This window comes from Dermochelys coriacea, chromosome 3 (assembly GCF_009764565.3).
Source record: "Dermochelys coriacea isolate rDerCor1 chromosome 3, rDerCor1.pri.v4, whole genome shotgun sequence".
Taxonomy (NCBI): domain Eukaryota; kingdom Metazoa; phylum Chordata; order Testudines; family Dermochelyidae; genus Dermochelys; species Dermochelys coriacea.
In genome coordinates this window covers 203,482,816-203,499,765 of record NC_050070.1, presented here as the reverse complement: position 1 = coordinate 203,499,765, position 16,950 = coordinate 203,482,816, and the positions used below count along the sequence as shown (strand labels likewise).

The window sequence follows — 16,950 nt, the reverse complement described above, 5'->3', positions numbered from 1 at the left end:
AAGGCTTTTATGGCCTTAACATCAGAAGGATCCATGGACCTATTTATATTTAAAATCAGAAATAGGCAGCAAACCTATAGGAACCTCTTGACATGTTAAATCAAGTCAGAGTTTATCCAGGCCTTTGGAACAACTGTAGACACATTTCTCCCTACTATGGCTCATCATCCTAATATAGCAACCATATGTAGATAAAGTGAAGCTGGGCATTCAGTACAACCCATGCTCCAGGCGCAGGGACTAAGTGTTAAGGCAAGAAATGACTTTTTCCTGGCGTGGCCCACTGCAGATTGAACTGGAATGGCAATTAGACGTTGAAGTGCTCATTTAATGTCAGTGATGTGTAAACTACATTGCTATTGTTATTTTAGTGCTGATTTACAATTGGAGTGCCCTGAAGTCACACTGCATGCACCTTAAATTCATGCTAAAGAGCTCCAGGAAGTCATAAAATTAAACATGATCTGGGATGGAATGCTGAAGGAAAAGTTCCTAAACTATCACCCTTTCTAGGGCTTGAATTTCAGCCTGGGCCACCACTCCTGCCCATGCAATGAAGAGGAAGCAAAGTAGAAATCAGAGCTTGGCAAGTCTCAGGACTTGTGTTCTTCATAGGAAACTTTTATCAGTTACCTCATTATCTCAGTATAGTTAAAGTGCTATAGTTATACTGGTATAACTCCTCATTTTGACACTGTTGCTCCGGAATAAGAGTGGCTTTTTCGGGGTTGGCTTAAAGCCTTTCCAAAGCAACAAAAACTAAACCAAAAAAGGCTGCTGTTTTACCAAAGTAAGAGTGTCTCCATGGGGAATGATACCAGTGTAACTAGAGCCATTTAAATCCACACCTTAGCTTATACAGGTGTAACTTTCCTATATAGACAAGCCCTAAATTGTGCAGAATGGGCCACTCAGAATGTTGGAAATGACCATGGAACTGTCTCCTGGGGCTTTAAATTCTCCACACATTGATTTGATCTGTGAAATCCCATCAGTCTTTTACAAGGCCCCTCACCTACCCCTCCTGGGCAGTGCTTCGAGGAAGAGGCATAACATGGCAAGGGATTCTGGCTAGTTCAAGTGAGAGCCTATGGTAGGACCTGGACAGTTGATCCTTTGTACCATCCGTCTGTTGCATTAGTATCTACAGGCATCAACTTTGACCAGGGCCCCATTGTGCTTGGCACTGTATATGCATATAATAAGGGACAGTCTCTGCTAGGAAGAGCTCATGATCCAAGTAGGACAAAGGGTAGAAAAAAGGAAATGTTAGTATCCCTGTTCTACAGGGAACCACGTCACAAAGAGATTAAGGCCCAGAAGTTAGGAGCCTAAAGACTTGCCTACTGTCACACAGGGAGTGTGTGGAAGAGCTGGGACCTGAAGCCAGCTCCCCTGAGTCTCAGTGAGTCCGAGATATATCACCCTTACTGAATCTTTTCACCTTGACATGAACTAGATCAGGCACAGTAGAGCCAGCCCCTTCTTCCATGTCATGTTCTGAACTCGTCTCTGAAGACAGCTTCAGCAAACTGGAGTAGCCGTGGCCACACATTATCAACTGCCACATCAAAGGGTTTCACAGCATCACAGTCCAGCACCAGCTCTAGGATGGACGGGGACTAGTCGTGGAAATGGGCAATCAGGCCGCAAAGCCTATAGACCGGCACCCTGAATCTGCTGAGTAGGACACAGAGAGAGGCTCAGTGGTAAAGCCAATCCAAAACGAAAAGGAGTACTTGTAGCACCTTAGAGACTAACAAATTTATTAGAGCATAAGCTTTCGTGAGCTACAGCTCACTTCATCGGAATGCATCTGAAGAAATGAGCTGTAGCTCACGAAAGCTTATGTTCTAATAAAATTTGTTAGTCTTTAAGGTGCCACAAGTCCTCCTTTTCTTTTTGCAAATACAGACTAACACGGCTGCTACTCTCAAAAAAGAAAAGGAGGACTTGTGGCATGCTAGAGACTAACAAATTTATTTGAGCATAAGCTTTCATGAGCTACAGCTCACTTCATCAGATGCATTCGGGATAGCTCAGTGGTTTGAGCATTGGCCTGCTAAACCCAGGGTTGCAAGTTCAATCCTTGAGGAAACCAATCCCAAAAGGTTTTCTAATGAGAAGTTGCATATCCAGAGAGTTCTGACACATTTCCACCACTGGAGGGCAGGCATATCTTAAAAACATTCAGGGCTGTCAGCAAAGCAGCCCTGAACTCCCAAGAACTAGGGGGCTGAACCTAGAAAGTCAAATGCATTTAAAATGATGCTTCCCAAAGGATAAAAGGAGCTTTCTCGGAAATCTGATGCTTTTCTTTCAATCGGGCCAGCACATGATTTCCAGCTCCCCAGGCTACTTATGTGTGTGACACGCAAGGTGTGAGTGGCAAACGTTTTAGCAGGGAGCTCCACTTCCCTTCTGCCACTACTGATCAAACTAGATGCTAGAGTTTAACAAAGAGGGGGCTGTGTCACTCTGAGTCTCATATCTCTGCTCAAGCCTGGGGACACGGTGTCATAGACGCAGCCAAGGTTGGCCTGTAAGATGGGTACATTTCAGGCACTGTTCTTTGAAGGAATGAAGAAGTCAAGGTGCCTCTGAGAAAAGAAACTGATCTAAGTCCAGGGGAACATTTCTGGAGGTGCTCCATTACAAGAAAGCAGCACAATGAGCTTGATACCTACTGAAACCCCCCCACATATTCTTGGTTATGGAGTCATCCCTCTGAAATCTTTTGAATATGGAAGGTCTTACCTCTGGGAGAGTCTACAAGCAGGAGATATGAACCTCCTTCATTTCAGGGGTGCCTATGGGAACTCGACCTAGTTTTTCCTTGCTGGCATGACAGCAGCAGTTCGTTTTCCTCTCCAAGAGCCAAACACATCCACTGCAATCTAAATAGGTTTAAAAACAGTGAGAAATGAGCTTTCTGTTATCTGTGCAAGGTTCCAACAATGGTTGAGGTTTGCTCTAGATTTGACCGGGACTGCTATATTGTGTTAGACATTTTAACATTAGACAGAGTACATGTAGATGCATTAGACACAGTGCCTTTAGAGTAACCATTCGGGTGCTGTTTATAAGACCTTGAAGTCTTTGAACCACATCCACAACAATGGGGCGAGGCCATTTACACCAACTGAGGACCTGGGGTCTGTTGTTTTTGTCATTAACTGCGAATGCTTTATGTTCACCCACTGAAAATCTGGCGTGTGTGGATTAGCTTTACTTTTTCTATCGGCCTAGTTTATTTTAAAACACTCCGCTTCTCCCAAAACCTTAGCTGACCTTCACACCTTAGAAGTCAGCAAACACCTAAATCCCACGACGCGAACCTAATCCGATTTGTATAAGCAGAGCCCGAGACTTATTTCTTGCAGGGGGAACGTATAATGAATGGATCATTGTTCAATACACATCTCGGATTTTCCTCTGCTTTTCCACTTGTAGGCGCGCAGGCTCCAGCTAATGCAATTGTCATTCCCTAACTCCAAGGTTGTGCTCTGCCGGACGTTTGAACCAATGCATGGATTGATCCCGATTCTCGTTTGCCCGAGGACTCGGGAGAAGAAACTATTCCCTACAGGGCTAGATCTTGTGGCACGGGAGATCCCTAGGACTAGACTTATTAAACTTGACGCTGAACTAACAGCTCCCGGCTGCCAGCCTGATCCAACTGCTACTGGAGCAGAATTATCCGCTTCCCATCGGAGGCGCCTTATTTTGCAAAAATCACGCTGCACGTTCGTTGCCTCTCATCGGGATGACTAGCTCCGATACAGGCTGGCAGGGCACCGGGCGCTGCATTTATTTATTTATTGCATTAGCAGGCCACGGTGTCTGCAGAAATCAAACCGCGACGGGGGGGGGGGGGGGGGAGAAGAGACAATGCTCAAGATTTGATTTGCAACGCAGGAAAGGTAAACCCCCTACAACCATGACACGTCCGGATCCTTGATCTCGGTTTAACTTTAGCAACCCAGGTTATTGTAGGAGCTCTTACAAAATAAATAAAAACCACCCGCCTCCGAACTAAGCCAGCTGGAGGCAGATAATGCGGCAGGCTAATGGGCCAGGGCTGGTGCGACGCGTGACTCCTGAAAATACCCCCGCGCCTTCCTCCCGGGAGTTTTACAATAAAGCGCTGCGGGTTTGGCTCCGGCAGCCGAGCCTCGTCCTCGCTCGCCCCCCCCCCCGGTTTCCCCCCCCTCCACCTTCTCAACCTGGAAAGGCTGGGAAAGCAGCAGCAGCAGCAGCAGCAGCGGGGGGGGGGGGGATGAATGAGCGAGGCGCTCGCCCCCCCCCCGGTTTCCCCCCCCACCTTCTCAACCTGGAAAGGCTGGGAAAGCAGCAGCAGCAGCAGCAGCGGGGGGGGGAGATGAATGAGCGAGGCGCTCGCCCCCCCCGGTTTCCCCCCCCCCTCCATCTTCTCAACCTGGAAAGGCTGGGAAAGGAGCAGCAGCAGCAGCAGCAGCAGCGGGGGGGGGGGATGAATGAGCGAGGCGCTCGCCCCCCCCCGGTTTCCCCCCCCCTCCATCTTCTCAACCTGGAAAGGCTGGGAAAGGAGCAGCAGCAGCAGCAGCAGCGGGGGGGGGGGGGTGAATGAGCGAGGCGCTCGCCCCCCCCCTTCCCGCTCCCCTTTGGGGGGGGGGTTGCAAAGAGTAGCTGCGACCGGCCCGAGGAGGCGGCGTCCCCTTTAAAAGCCGCGAGCGCCGCGCGGCCACCGCTCGCTCCCCGGCCTCGCGATTGGCGGGGAAGCCTCCAGCCCCCGGGGCCGTGACATCAGCAGCGCCACAAAAAGCCAAGCGGGCGTCCAGCCCCCTCGGCCAATTTGCCAGCGAGAGGGACGGGCCTGGGCCACCCCCCGTGCGAGGAGCGCGTGCGAAGAGAGCCCGGGTCCCCCCCTAGCGCCGCCGCCGCCGCCAGGCGCCTCGCAGCGGGAGCGGAGCGGAGGGGAAAGTGCAAACTTCATGGTGCGGCGGCTGGACGCGTCTGGCGGCTGATGCTAAGGGCGGATTTTCCCCGCGGAGGCGGCTGACCGTATTGCAGCGAGGTCTCCCCGCGCCCACGAGGCAACGACGCTTGGGGATCGCTGCTTGGCAAAGGGGGAGCCCGGCCCAGACTCGCCTGCCGCCGCCGCCCCCCGACTGCGTTCCGGAGGCGGACGGCGCTTCTGCGTCCGGCGAGCGACAGCCAGGGATGCTGCAGAAACGCCCCGGAGTCCCCGCGGCAGACCCGACCCCCCGCCCCGCCGCCGCGGCTCGCAGGTAGCGCCCGGGCCGGCGCGGAGCCCTCTGCCCGGAGATGACCCCCAGGAGGCGCGATGGGCTGCCGCGGGGGCCTTAGAGCGCGGAAGGGAAGAGGGCGACGAGCCCCGCCGCCGCCCAGCGTCTCCCCGGGGAGGGAAGCCGGTGGCTTTGGCTAAGGACGTAGCGGGACTATTTCCGTCTTGCTCTGAGAGCTTCCCCCCCCCCCCCCCGGGGCTGCTGAAACGTGCCCGGAGAAAATAATCCCCCCCCCCCGCCGCCGCCGCCGCCCTCGCTCTACTGGGAATCTCGCCCCCCCCTTCCCTACCCACGGGGGGGGGGGCCCGCATCGCGACCCCCGCACGCCGCCGGGGAGGCGCTTGCAACGGATACAAACCCGCTGCCCGGCTGGGAGCCCCCCCAGCTCTTCCCGGGCCAGATCCTTTCTATGTGGAGCCCGTGTCAATGGACGTGTCCCAGTGCGCGGCCGCTGCTGCTTAGGCGATCGGCGGGCTCCTAAAGGTGAGCGAGGCGGGTGGGCCGGCGGGGCGGGTACCTGGGCGAGCCCCCTGGCTTGTGCACACCTGTCCCGCCGGGCTCCGGCCGGACGCGGCTACTCCCCCTTCTCCCCACATTGCGGTCCCCACGTGCAGCCTTCCCCCCCCCCCAGCTCCGCCTCCGCATGGAAGCTACTTTAGGGGGGTTGGTCACACCCCACTGATGATGTGGGGGGGCTTTTTCTAGGGGTGACCCTAGGCTGGCCCAGCCCTTGGGCCGCCCCCCGATCTTCTTTGCCTTGCATGCCCACCCCCATTTTTCGGTGTCACCCCGCAATCACCAACCTAAGCCAGCTAACACCCCTCTCTGGGACCTGCTGGCCGTGGCACTAGTAGGGTTCCCACCTCGGCATGGAGATGGCCAGAGCGGGTCCCGTCCGCAGCCAATAGCTGCGCGGTCTGCACAGCTGCCACCTGCACAGCGGTGCCCTGCCTCTCTCCATCTACCGGGCTCAGCAATGCTGGGGGCCAGGTTCTGCTGTGCAAGGGCCTGCTCCATGGTTTGGGGTGGGGGGGGGAGGCTTTGGCTCAGGCCTGGGACCAGGAGTCCCTTCGGGAGGCGGTGGAGCTGCCGCAGGTGTAACCGAGAGCCGGACGTGTGACCCCAGTGTGGACAGGGCAGAGCCGTTTCCACGCCCCCTCCCCCCCCCAGCCGTGCCCTCGGCCTCCCTCTGCAGGGGGGAGCAATAGCTGATGTGCAGGATCGGGCCCACGGGGGGGGGGTTGTCCCTCCCCCCCAGGAAAGCCAGCTCTGGATCCCCCCCCCGGGAACCGCGTGGGTCATGCCGGGGTGGTGGGCGCCCCTCGCCGGCCGCCCTGACTTATCCCGCCCCTCTCCGCGCAGGTTGACCATGGTGGCCGCCGTCCGCTCCCTGCTGGCGCTGCTGCTGCACCAGGTGCTGCTGGGCGGCTCGGCCGGGCTCATCCCGGAGGTGGGCCGGCGGCGCTTCAGCGACTCGGGCCGCGCCGCCCCGCAGCAGCTGCTGAGCGAGTTCGAGCTGCGCCTGCTCAACATGCTGGGGCTGAAGCGGCGGCCGAGCCCCAGCAAGAGCGCCGTGATCCCGCCCTACATGCTGGACCTCTACCGCCTGCAGGCGGGCCAGCAGCTGGGCCACCCGGCCCTGGGCCGCCAGCTGGAGAGAGCCGCCAGCCGCGCCAACACGGTCAGGAGCTTCCACCACGAAGGTAGGGGTAGGGGTGGTGGAGGGGGGGTGTCTCTCTGCGCTGCCCCCTGGGGATCGTCCCCCCCCCCCCCAGCGGTTCTTGGGAGCTCTGGGTGCGGGTTCTGCTGCCCCTTCCCCTACAGGAGCGGGGAGAGGTGGGAGGTTATGGTTTGGGGGAGAGTGTGTGTGGACGGGGGGAGTTGGTAGGTCCTAAGCGATGGGTCCTAAGCATGTGTTCAGGTGTCAGGAGTATTGTGTAGATGAGTGAGTGTGAGCAGGTCGTGTGTGTGTGTGTGTGCCATCAGCATTGGACCCCTCCCCCCCAAAAAAGAGGATGGGGAGAGGTGTGGGGGGGGGGCAAAAATCTTTCCAAATAATGAATGTTTGGTTGCTAATTTTTTGTTAAACTCACAAGAAGGGTGTAGTCAGGTTTGTTTGGTTTTTTTTTTTTAAAGCCCTCATCAAAGCACTCTTTCAATGTAATTAATGTTCTGAGGCATTTATTCTGAAAACCTCCTCCCGCTTGTCTCCCCCGAGCCCCCTTCATCCCATGTGAAGTTTTCTTTTTATTTTTACAGCTTGGGTTCCAATTAAGAATTCCCACAAATAGCCTTCAAAAATAAAAGCTAAATACCAGAAAAGTCGCCCAGTTGATCTGGGTTAGGTTTTCGGAAGGTTTCTAATCCCTGGGAGAGATCAATGCAACAATCAATTGTATTGTTTGCACAATGACTTTCTTGTTTTGGGTTTGAATCTAGGATAGATTTAATGTAGATCTAAGGTAAGCCTTCAAAAAAACAGGTTGATAAAAGCATCACCACAGCTGGTCATTGGACTTCATGTGCACCTGAGCCTTCAGGTAACATTGTCATCTCTTAATTAAGATGCTGAATGCATTTTAAAAGTAGGTAAAATGGGTACTTGCAAGAACTGGAGTGTCTGTGGCTTAAAGTAAATATAGTAAAGTAAAGCTATTCAGTTGTTCAACAAACTTTTAGTACCCATCATCTCTCCACTTTGTTAAACATGTGCACATAAATCTATTTGTTGAAAGCTTTCCAAGCTCAGAGTTTGAATCTAATTAACTAGATCACTCCTATATAACTGGAGTCCTACATGTAAAAGTTCAAAAAGCCAGTTACATTTAGCTGTTACATTCAGCTAACACTCCTATCTTTGATGCTTACTAAATGCATACAGAGATGATGAACTTGACTTCCTGGATGAGTTAATTGGCTTACCAGTTGTATGCCCGTGGATGGACAAATAAACTCGCATAACATAGCTGAACTGGGGTATCTAATCTGACACAGATAGACTTGTACAGTCAGTGGTTTGCATGTTGCCCATCTGCTCTTTGCGCAAAAAAAAAAAAAAAAAAAAAAAGTTTCCAGAACTTGTAAATAACTTCTAGCTATTAGTCTTCAGTGGTGGTATGCTGTACTCTCACTATACAGTTAATGAAAATACAGACTCCACATGTTATAACATGGAGCTGTGACTAAAGAAATTTAATTAGGATTTAATTAAGTTGGTATACAAAGGAAGTGGCCTAAGATCAGTCGTTATACTGTCTGATGGGAGGCCTTATAATGAGGAAGGAGATTAATGGTGAAATCTAACCTTGCACTGTGGTTTGTGCTTGTATGTAAAAAATAAATTCTTCATAATGAATGGGGGAAAATCCAGTGTATGGTTCATTCATGCTAAAACATTTCTGAATGTAAAACTATACATGATGGGGCGGGGGGGAGGGGAGAGACTCTACAGAAGTTGGAACTCTACAAAAGCACATTTTATAGCTTAAATCTGCAATTTAAGTAATCATGCAACAAATTAAAGAAAACCAAAACTCAGCACTTGCCTTAAAACCATTGGTCAGATCTAGCTACCTGGAAATCCTGTTGACTGATGAGAAAACATGAGTCCATGTTTTGAGGTAGACAATTACAATACAGCTGTATATATTTATAAATTTTGGGCTGGATCCAGAAACATTTATGAATAATGCTGACTCATACAAGAAATTGAAATTAAAATCAATGGGATTAATCATTTGAGTAAGAATTACTCACCAGAGTAATGATTTTAGCTAATAAGATGAATGAATTATCGTCCAGCATATTTATCACCAAAGTTTAAAAAGAACACTTTTGGAAAGGCTTATTTGTTAATACTCTTGTTTATAATTTATAGGGCTACACACATGGTCTGAGCCACATGCAAACCCACGCATTTCCCCCTCAAATATCCCAAAATTTTTAGTTTTTGGGGTTGGGGGAGAGAACAGGATAAATTTTAGAAAACCATTTCTCATTTGTATTGTTTAGAATGAGCTCGTTTCATTGTCATAGTACCACCCCTGAGTTTCAGCAGAAAAAAAAATCAATACAAATGCCACCTTTTATGGATATTCAGAGTAAAGTAGTAGGGTATGCGTCATAAAATACCATCACATATGTGGAGTTCCTAGTCTCCAATTAGGACCCAAAATCTGTATATTTAGATTTGTAAATCTAAATAGTGGAGTAATATTTTTGGAATGGAGTTTAAGGGATTGACATAAAGCCATATTTTTGAAAAAACCAGAAATGCAATAATTACTTTAAATCCTCAATCAGTTTTAATTATTCTGATTAGACCTCCACTAACTACAGTGCTAAAGTTTTCTTGCTAATGTCCTTGAATTCCAAAGTAATGCTTCACATTTCTTACCCGTTATTATAACCACCTGGAATGCAGAGTCTACCAGAATTGGATCAAAAGGCTTGACAATGAATGAAGTATTCTTAACTTCATGCTATACATGCTTGCATAAATAAACAGAGACAAGGGAAGCAGTATTTTTTTTTTTTTTTTGTAAAAATTTCAAATCTCACATGTGGTGTTACACTGTTTAAAGTTTCCAGCCAAAGAGTAATTCACGTTTTTGCTGCTTGTTCTGTTACTGATGTTTTTGTTTTCCCTCTTTGATGAACTTAGAAGCTTGGGAAGAGCTGCCAGAAGCAAGTGGGAAAACAGCACGGCGTTTCTTCTTTAATTTAACTTCCATCCCTAATGAGGAGTTTCTCACCTCTGCTGAACTTCAGATTTTTCGGGAGCAGGTGCAGGAAACCTTTGAGAACAATAGCAGCTACCATCACCGTATTAATATTTATGAAATTATAAAGCCAGCCATAGCCACTTCTAAGGACCCTGCCGCGAGACTTTTGGACACCAGGTTGGTGCATCAGAATGCAAGTAAATGGGAAAGCTTTGATGTAACACCAGCTGTAATGAGGTGGATTGCACATAGACAGCCTAATAATGGGTTTATAGTAGAGGTGGTTCACTTGGACAATGAGAGCAGTGTTTCCAAGAGGCACGTTAGGATTAGCAGGTCTTTGCATCAGGATGAAGATAGCTGGTCTCAGCTCCGGCCATTGTTAGTAACTTTCGGCCATGATGGCAAGGGACACCCTCTCCATAAAAGAGAGAAACGCCAAGCAAAACACAAACAGCGCAAACGCCACAAATCCAGTTGCAAAAGACATCCTTTGTACGTGGACTTCAATGATGTGGGGTGGAATGACTGGATTGTTGCCCCACCGGGATATGGTGCCTTTTACTGCCATGGGGAATGCCCTTTTCCATTGGCAGATCACCTAAACACAACAAACCATGCCATTGTTCAGACTTTGGTCAATTCCGTGAATTCCAAAATCCCTAAGGCTTGCTGTGTTCCGACAGAACTGAGTGCTATTTCCATGCTCTACCTTGATGAGAACGAAAAAGTTGTATTAAAGAACTATCAAGATATGGTTGTGGAGGGTTGTGGGTGCCGCTAACACAGCAAAATATATTAGACAAATACAAAAAAAGCTGACACTTTAATATTTCCCAATGAAGACTTTATTTATGTAATGAAATGGAAAGAAAAAAAATACAACTATTTTGAAAATATATTTATGTCCACAAAAAAAAGTTGGGAAAACAAATATTTTAATCAGAGAATTATTCCTTTTAAAGATTTTAAATGTATTTTAGTTGTACATTTTATATGGGTTTAATCCCAGCACATGAAGTATAATGGTCAGAATCTTATTTTGTATTTATTTACTATTATAACCACTTTTTAGAAGAATAGCTAATTTGTATTTATATGTAATCAAAAGGAGAAAATATAGGGTTTGTACATAATTTTCCAAAATTGTAGCTGTTTTAATTGTGTGTATTTAAATTGAAAAGAATACATGGAAGGTTACTATGGCAAAGTGCGTAGCACATTTGCTTTCTGCTGTGCTACTGTTAAGGTCACAAGTTCAAGTCCAGAAAAAAGTGGATAATCCACTCTGCTGACTTTCAAGATTATTCTATTGTACAATTCTCAGGAATGCTGCAGGGTGGGCTGTCCAATCCATGAGAACTGGCATCCTCTTTAGGTGGAACATTTGGATAAGAACCAGACATTACTGATCTAGTATAAATACTGCTATTCCCAACTAATTTGCAGAGTGAATATAAGCAGGGCCAATAGAAATCTTTAGGGGGGGAAAAAAGTCTGAACTCCTCTTCTTAGACCTACAGAAAAGTTGAATGTTTGTCATTCTTCTCCTTTATTAGTCCTCTCATTTAAATCCTTATCCTGGCCAAATATTAAATAATAAAATGATGATGATTTCTTTTCTTTTTTTGTGTGTGGTGATATATGCTAAAAAAGGAACAATTTTATTTCTACTGGCCCTTGTCTCTAACAGTTGGGAATACAATTATTTTTTTCTTCTCTCAAATGAGAGCTCATTTTATGCAGAATGCTCTAGAGAACGAATCTTCAAATTTTACCTTAAGTACAGAAAACTGTTAGCTGTGGGCTCTATCTACTTTCAGCTGCTGGTTTTGCTGACTCTTGGAGTAGTTTTGTCTTTCTTTCTGGGGTCTTGTGTTTTGAAAGAATTTTTCCACCAAATGTTAAACCGATTTCAGATAATAAATAATAGAGCTCTGACATTTCATTCTGCAAAGTCCCATCTGTAAGAGCAAATGGTTCATTCACAAAGATAAACTGTGTTTTCTGGGTTTTCTTGCTTAAAGTCTTAATTTTATTTATTTATATATATAATATTTTTAAAAGGGCAAAAGCATGATTTGCAGTTGGCAAGCAAGGCATTAATCGCAACTCATACTTACCGAACATTTACAAGACTGTTGGTGTGGTAGTTTGCAAGTAATTTGTAGAAGATGGGAAGAGTATACAGAGGCTGGGTTCCTTGTTGCATTGGAAGCCCTGCCAAATATTAGACTAAAGTACCTGAGATTGGCTTCTTGCTGATGTACTGTAAATTGGACTGAAGCCAAGTGCAGAATGAAGTCAAACTAGCCTACAGGTGGTAAGTTTGTTCTTGCATTCAGAACTCTTAGCTCTTAAAAGCTATAGAATTGGCCATAGAATAATGATTCTGTGATTATCTCTTCCAGGAACTTTGAAAGTTGCTTTTTTGTTTTTTAAATCCAATCAACCAAAACCTTTGCCAGAAGGTGGCATTTCAAAGCCAAGAGGGCAATTCTCCATCCATGGACCTTTTAGGCCAGCTTCTGAAATAGTATCAGATGCCAGCCATGTCACTAACTTGCTTAATATGTGGGGTTGCTGGGTTGTGGGTTTTTTTAACTATTAATAAAAACCAGTATACTACAATGGATGTACTCACTAGGCGCATGGGTCAAAAGCTTTCTGAAGAGACAATATCTTTAAGACCTGTTAAAGAATAATTCCTCTCTGCCCCCAAATAAATCTGCAAATGCAATTGTTAGAGGGGACAGGAGAAGAAAAACTAGAGTAATTACTAGTTGGATGTTGCCATTTTTCTTTGTGAGCCGAAGATATTTATTAGGCTCCTCTGTCAATTTCTGTGGCAGGAGAAGTTTAATATATACATTTATTCTAGCAATATCATTGGAAAAAATCTTTCTTTATAGATGTTTTAAATTCTCTAGTTTTCTGTATTTTGGAACATCTAACGTTTATTTGTAATGCTGATTCAAGATCATGGCCTGTGCTTTTGCTGGATGGTCAGTCCTCTTGGTTTCTAAAGTACTAGTGGCATTTTGTGAAGATCTACTTTGGCCATTTTAACAATTGCCTATTTCAACTTTCAGTTACTTGCCCCCTTAAATATGCACAGTGTTTTGGTCTGCACTCTGGCTTGTTGAACGCATTCATGGTCATTGGATCATGAAGGCTGTCAGTCACAGGAGTACGTGGCAGTTAACAGATTCTCTGGGAGTTCAATAGTGAACAGCTGCAATGCATAGTCTCTCCAGTCCTAGCAATACTGGAGCCTTCTCCACCCCATGCTGCAGAAGCCACTCCTGAACTGCAGAGAAATCCAAGAGTCATGCCTTGGATGATACCACTTCTATTAGCCTGAAGGGTCTGATCCAAAACCTCCTGAAATAAATAGGAAAACTTCCATTGTCTTCTATTTACTCTTTGAATTGGACCCTGAATCAGATCCTAAATTCTTATGTCTCCTGACTAAAGTTCACAGCTCCTAACTCGTTGTATAGAACACTAATCTAATAGACTTTGAGAATAGTGACTGTTTCACTCCTCCTCTAAGGCATGAGAACACACTGATGCTACAGCACTTGTCCATGCATGAGCTGTACCTGGCTCAGGGCCTGACACTGCATTCCTTATAAAGGCAAAACTCACATAGCCAAGCCAAGCCAATTGATTTCCAAGGACTGCACTCTTAGTAAAATACATGATGAGGCCCCTGAGTAGCTTTAAGCCCTTATAGGGCCCAGATCCTGGGAGCGCTGCTGTAGCTGTGTAACTTTGCACATGAATCATTCTACTGATTTCAAAGAGGTTGCTTGTGTGCATCAAGTTAGGCATGTCTACAGAGCTGGGTTTACAATATTTTTGGAAAAAAGTGTAACCCCCCCCCAACCATCTCTCTAGACTGAAAATGTCATAGAGCTGAGTTGAAGAGGGGTGGTCAGGGACTTTAAAAGAATAGCACAGAGTATAGATATTTGTAGTGAATTTGATCTTGAAGGTTAATTGGGACCCACTACTAAACTCTGGAAAATAGTCTCTGACAGTCCCATTGGAGTTTTGGGTCCATTGACAACTGCTAAATGAGCCTCCTCAGTACTAAAACGGTGTTATCACAGTCCTTGGGAGAGTATTCTTTCTCTACAAGAAGAAACAGAAGTTGTCTTTTTCCTCATAAGAGAAAAATTCAGAAGATACAGAAGCCATAGCATTCCCTTTCTAATCAGCCTGTGTTTGACACACAATCTTACATTTTCATTAGCAAGCATATTACTTGTTGACGTGCCTCTGATCTATATGTGTGGTGAACCTGGTAGACAGGCATGTTGTTTGTAAGTTTCAAATAAGCATCTCTCCAACTATGAAGTGATCAGCATCTCTGCCTAGGATCCCTGACTCTTTCACGTGACACCCTAGTGCAGTGGCTCTCAGCCTTTCCAGATTACCATACTACTTCCAGGAGTCTGATTTGTCTTGAGTACCCCCAAGTTTCACCTCACTATAAAAACTACTTGCTTACAAAATCAGACATAAAAATACAAAAAAGCATCACAGAACTCTATTACTGAAACAATGCTGACTGTCTCACTTTTAACATACAATTATAAAATAAATCAATTGGAAAATAAATATTGTACTTACATGTCAGTGTATACTGTATAGAGCAGTATAAACAAGTAATTGTCTTTATGAAATTTTAGTTTGTACTGACTTTGCTAGTGCTTTTTATGTAGCATGTTTGGAAAACTAGCAAATATCTAGATAAGTTGATGTACCCCCCGGAAGACTTCTGCATACCCCCGGAGTACACATACTTCTGGTTGAGAACCACTGCCCTAGTGAACCTAAACATTTTACATAAAATTCAGTCTGGTTCTGAGGTTAGCAACATATAAAAACATATGCGGGAGATCCTCAGTTGATGTAAATGTAAATTTATACAGCGAGGTCCTCATTGTTGGTACATTAGGCTTACGCCTACACCAATTACTATTTGCTTTCACCCCTCTTAAGCTTCTAGTGGACTTTCACTTTTATGCAATCAGTTTTTATTAGGCCTGCATATGAAAGCTACTTGCTTATTGTATTCTTAACTCTGAAGTAGGAGCTCATCTGGACTGCATTTACATTAGACCCACTTTGCCACACCACTAGGAGTGAATAATTATTGAACTATTTTACCATACAAGTATTCCTAAATTGTTGATTTTTTTTTTTATTTGATTTCAGGAGGCAGCTAATTGCCATATGGCAGCTTGATGTTAATGTTTAATGAAGATCAGGAAACAAAGTTTATGAAAAGCTTTTGTATAGTAACTGCAGAGTTTCAAGAACTGTTTTATACTTCCTGACAGTGCAGGTCTGGCTTAATGGTTTTGTTTTTATTGCTTAAGAGTGTAAACCTTTCTTCAGCCGATGTGTGGAAATTATATTCTCATCCTGCATTATGCATTTCTCATTGCTCATTACTCATTCACGGCTTTCCTTTCTGCCATCTGTAAACAGCTTTGCTGTTTCAGCTACATGCAAAATACTTCTATCCTTTGCACAGTGAGATACTTTTCCTTAGCACCCACCCACCCCTCAACAATAATAACAACAAAAAAGCCTACTTTGTGTCTATATTGTTTTTTCTCTGTTTGGGGTGGAGTCTGTCTTAGATTTGGGTTGCTAGATGGTTTCTGTAGTAACAAGCCGAGGAAAAATTCAAGCCTGAAAAGGCATTTGTAAAGATGCCGTATCTTGCCTGAAGTATTTTATCTCATTATGTATATGGAATATGCCTTTTTTAAAATATAAAGGCTATCTTTTCCCTTTTGGTAGGGCAGACTGCTGCTATGAGACCTTGATTTGTTGTGCTCTTACACTATAGGAGTGCATGAGAACCATAAGTCTTGTTCCCCATCGACTTAAGCTGCTTGAAATACCAATAAAAGCCAAAAAGTATTAAAGATGTATTTTTAAAGAAGTAATAAATGGTTCTTACAGGCACAAACCTCTTTGTTTGTTTTTCAGTTACAAAGGGGGCAAAAAGGGGGTAAATGAAGAAGGATGCAAGACCTTCATAGTTTCACAGTAGATCAGAACTGTGGCTGTTTTGTTTTTTTGTATTTAAAAAAAAAAACAAAAAAACTACTGTTGTTTTTAAGGAAATACCCTGGTCTTTGCTTAACATACTTTAAGAACCTAATTTGACTTGACTATACGTTAAAGCACTCATCTGTTTCTCTAAGAAATTCCAGAGGTTTAATAGAATTTAATGGTTCTCACACATCTGTCGCACTTGGGACATAGTCAAATGTATCTGGGGACAAAGTTGATGGGAGAAATATTGTAGATTGGATCTTTGCTTCCCTTGCAGTGTTAACCCTTCGCTACCTGTACCTCGACCTTACCTACAGCAAGCATTGGGTTTTCATCTATGCTGAAATCTAGTCTAAAAGGTAGTGCTGGCTGTGACTCTTCTACACTGGTCACCTGGATCCCAGAATATCAAGTAATATTCCGCAGTCTTTACTGCAGCCAACTTGCCCCTCACTTCAATAGGAATGTTGCCTGATTAAGGACTCTGAATGGGCCCATTGTACATCCTATGTCAAAGGAGACAGGCTTTGTAAGACCAAGGGCCATCTTTGTGCTAGAAGTCTGAGGGCCAAAGCTCTTTTGCATATATATTTACATATTGCTCTGAATGCACTCAGCTGTGATACTTGTCTGGACTCGTATTGCCCTTGGTGAATAGAGATTAGAGAACTCCCCACAATGTACAGAGACAGAAAACCTGCAGTGGATCAGCTTGGTCCTCAACCTGCATGGAGAGGTGGCCCTGGGCTGTATGTTTTATGACTCCACAGATCCTATATTAGGTAGCCCTCCAGTACATCCTTAGCAGTCAGTATAATAATTCTATTTTATGTTGGTGGATCTTTCCCCCCGTT

At 45.6% G+C, this 16,950-nt stretch overlaps 1 protein-coding gene across 1 annotated transcript; it reads left to right on the top strand.

Moving 5' to 3' along the window:
• The first annotated feature begins 5,633 nt into the window (after positions 1-5,633).
• Positions 5,634-12,808, top strand: BMP2 (bone morphogenetic protein 2). The gene is made up of 3 exons (XM_038397337.2): positions 5,634-5,771; positions 6,651-6,991; positions 9,952-12,808. Exons 2-3 carry the CDS (start codon positions 6,658-6,660, stop codon positions 10,794-10,796), a joined length of 1,179 nt encoding a protein of 392 aa, XP_038253265.1. The 5' UTR covers positions 5,634-5,771; positions 6,651-6,657; the 3' UTR covers positions 10,797-12,808.
• The last annotated feature ends 4,142 nt before the right edge of the window (positions 12,809-16,950 follow it).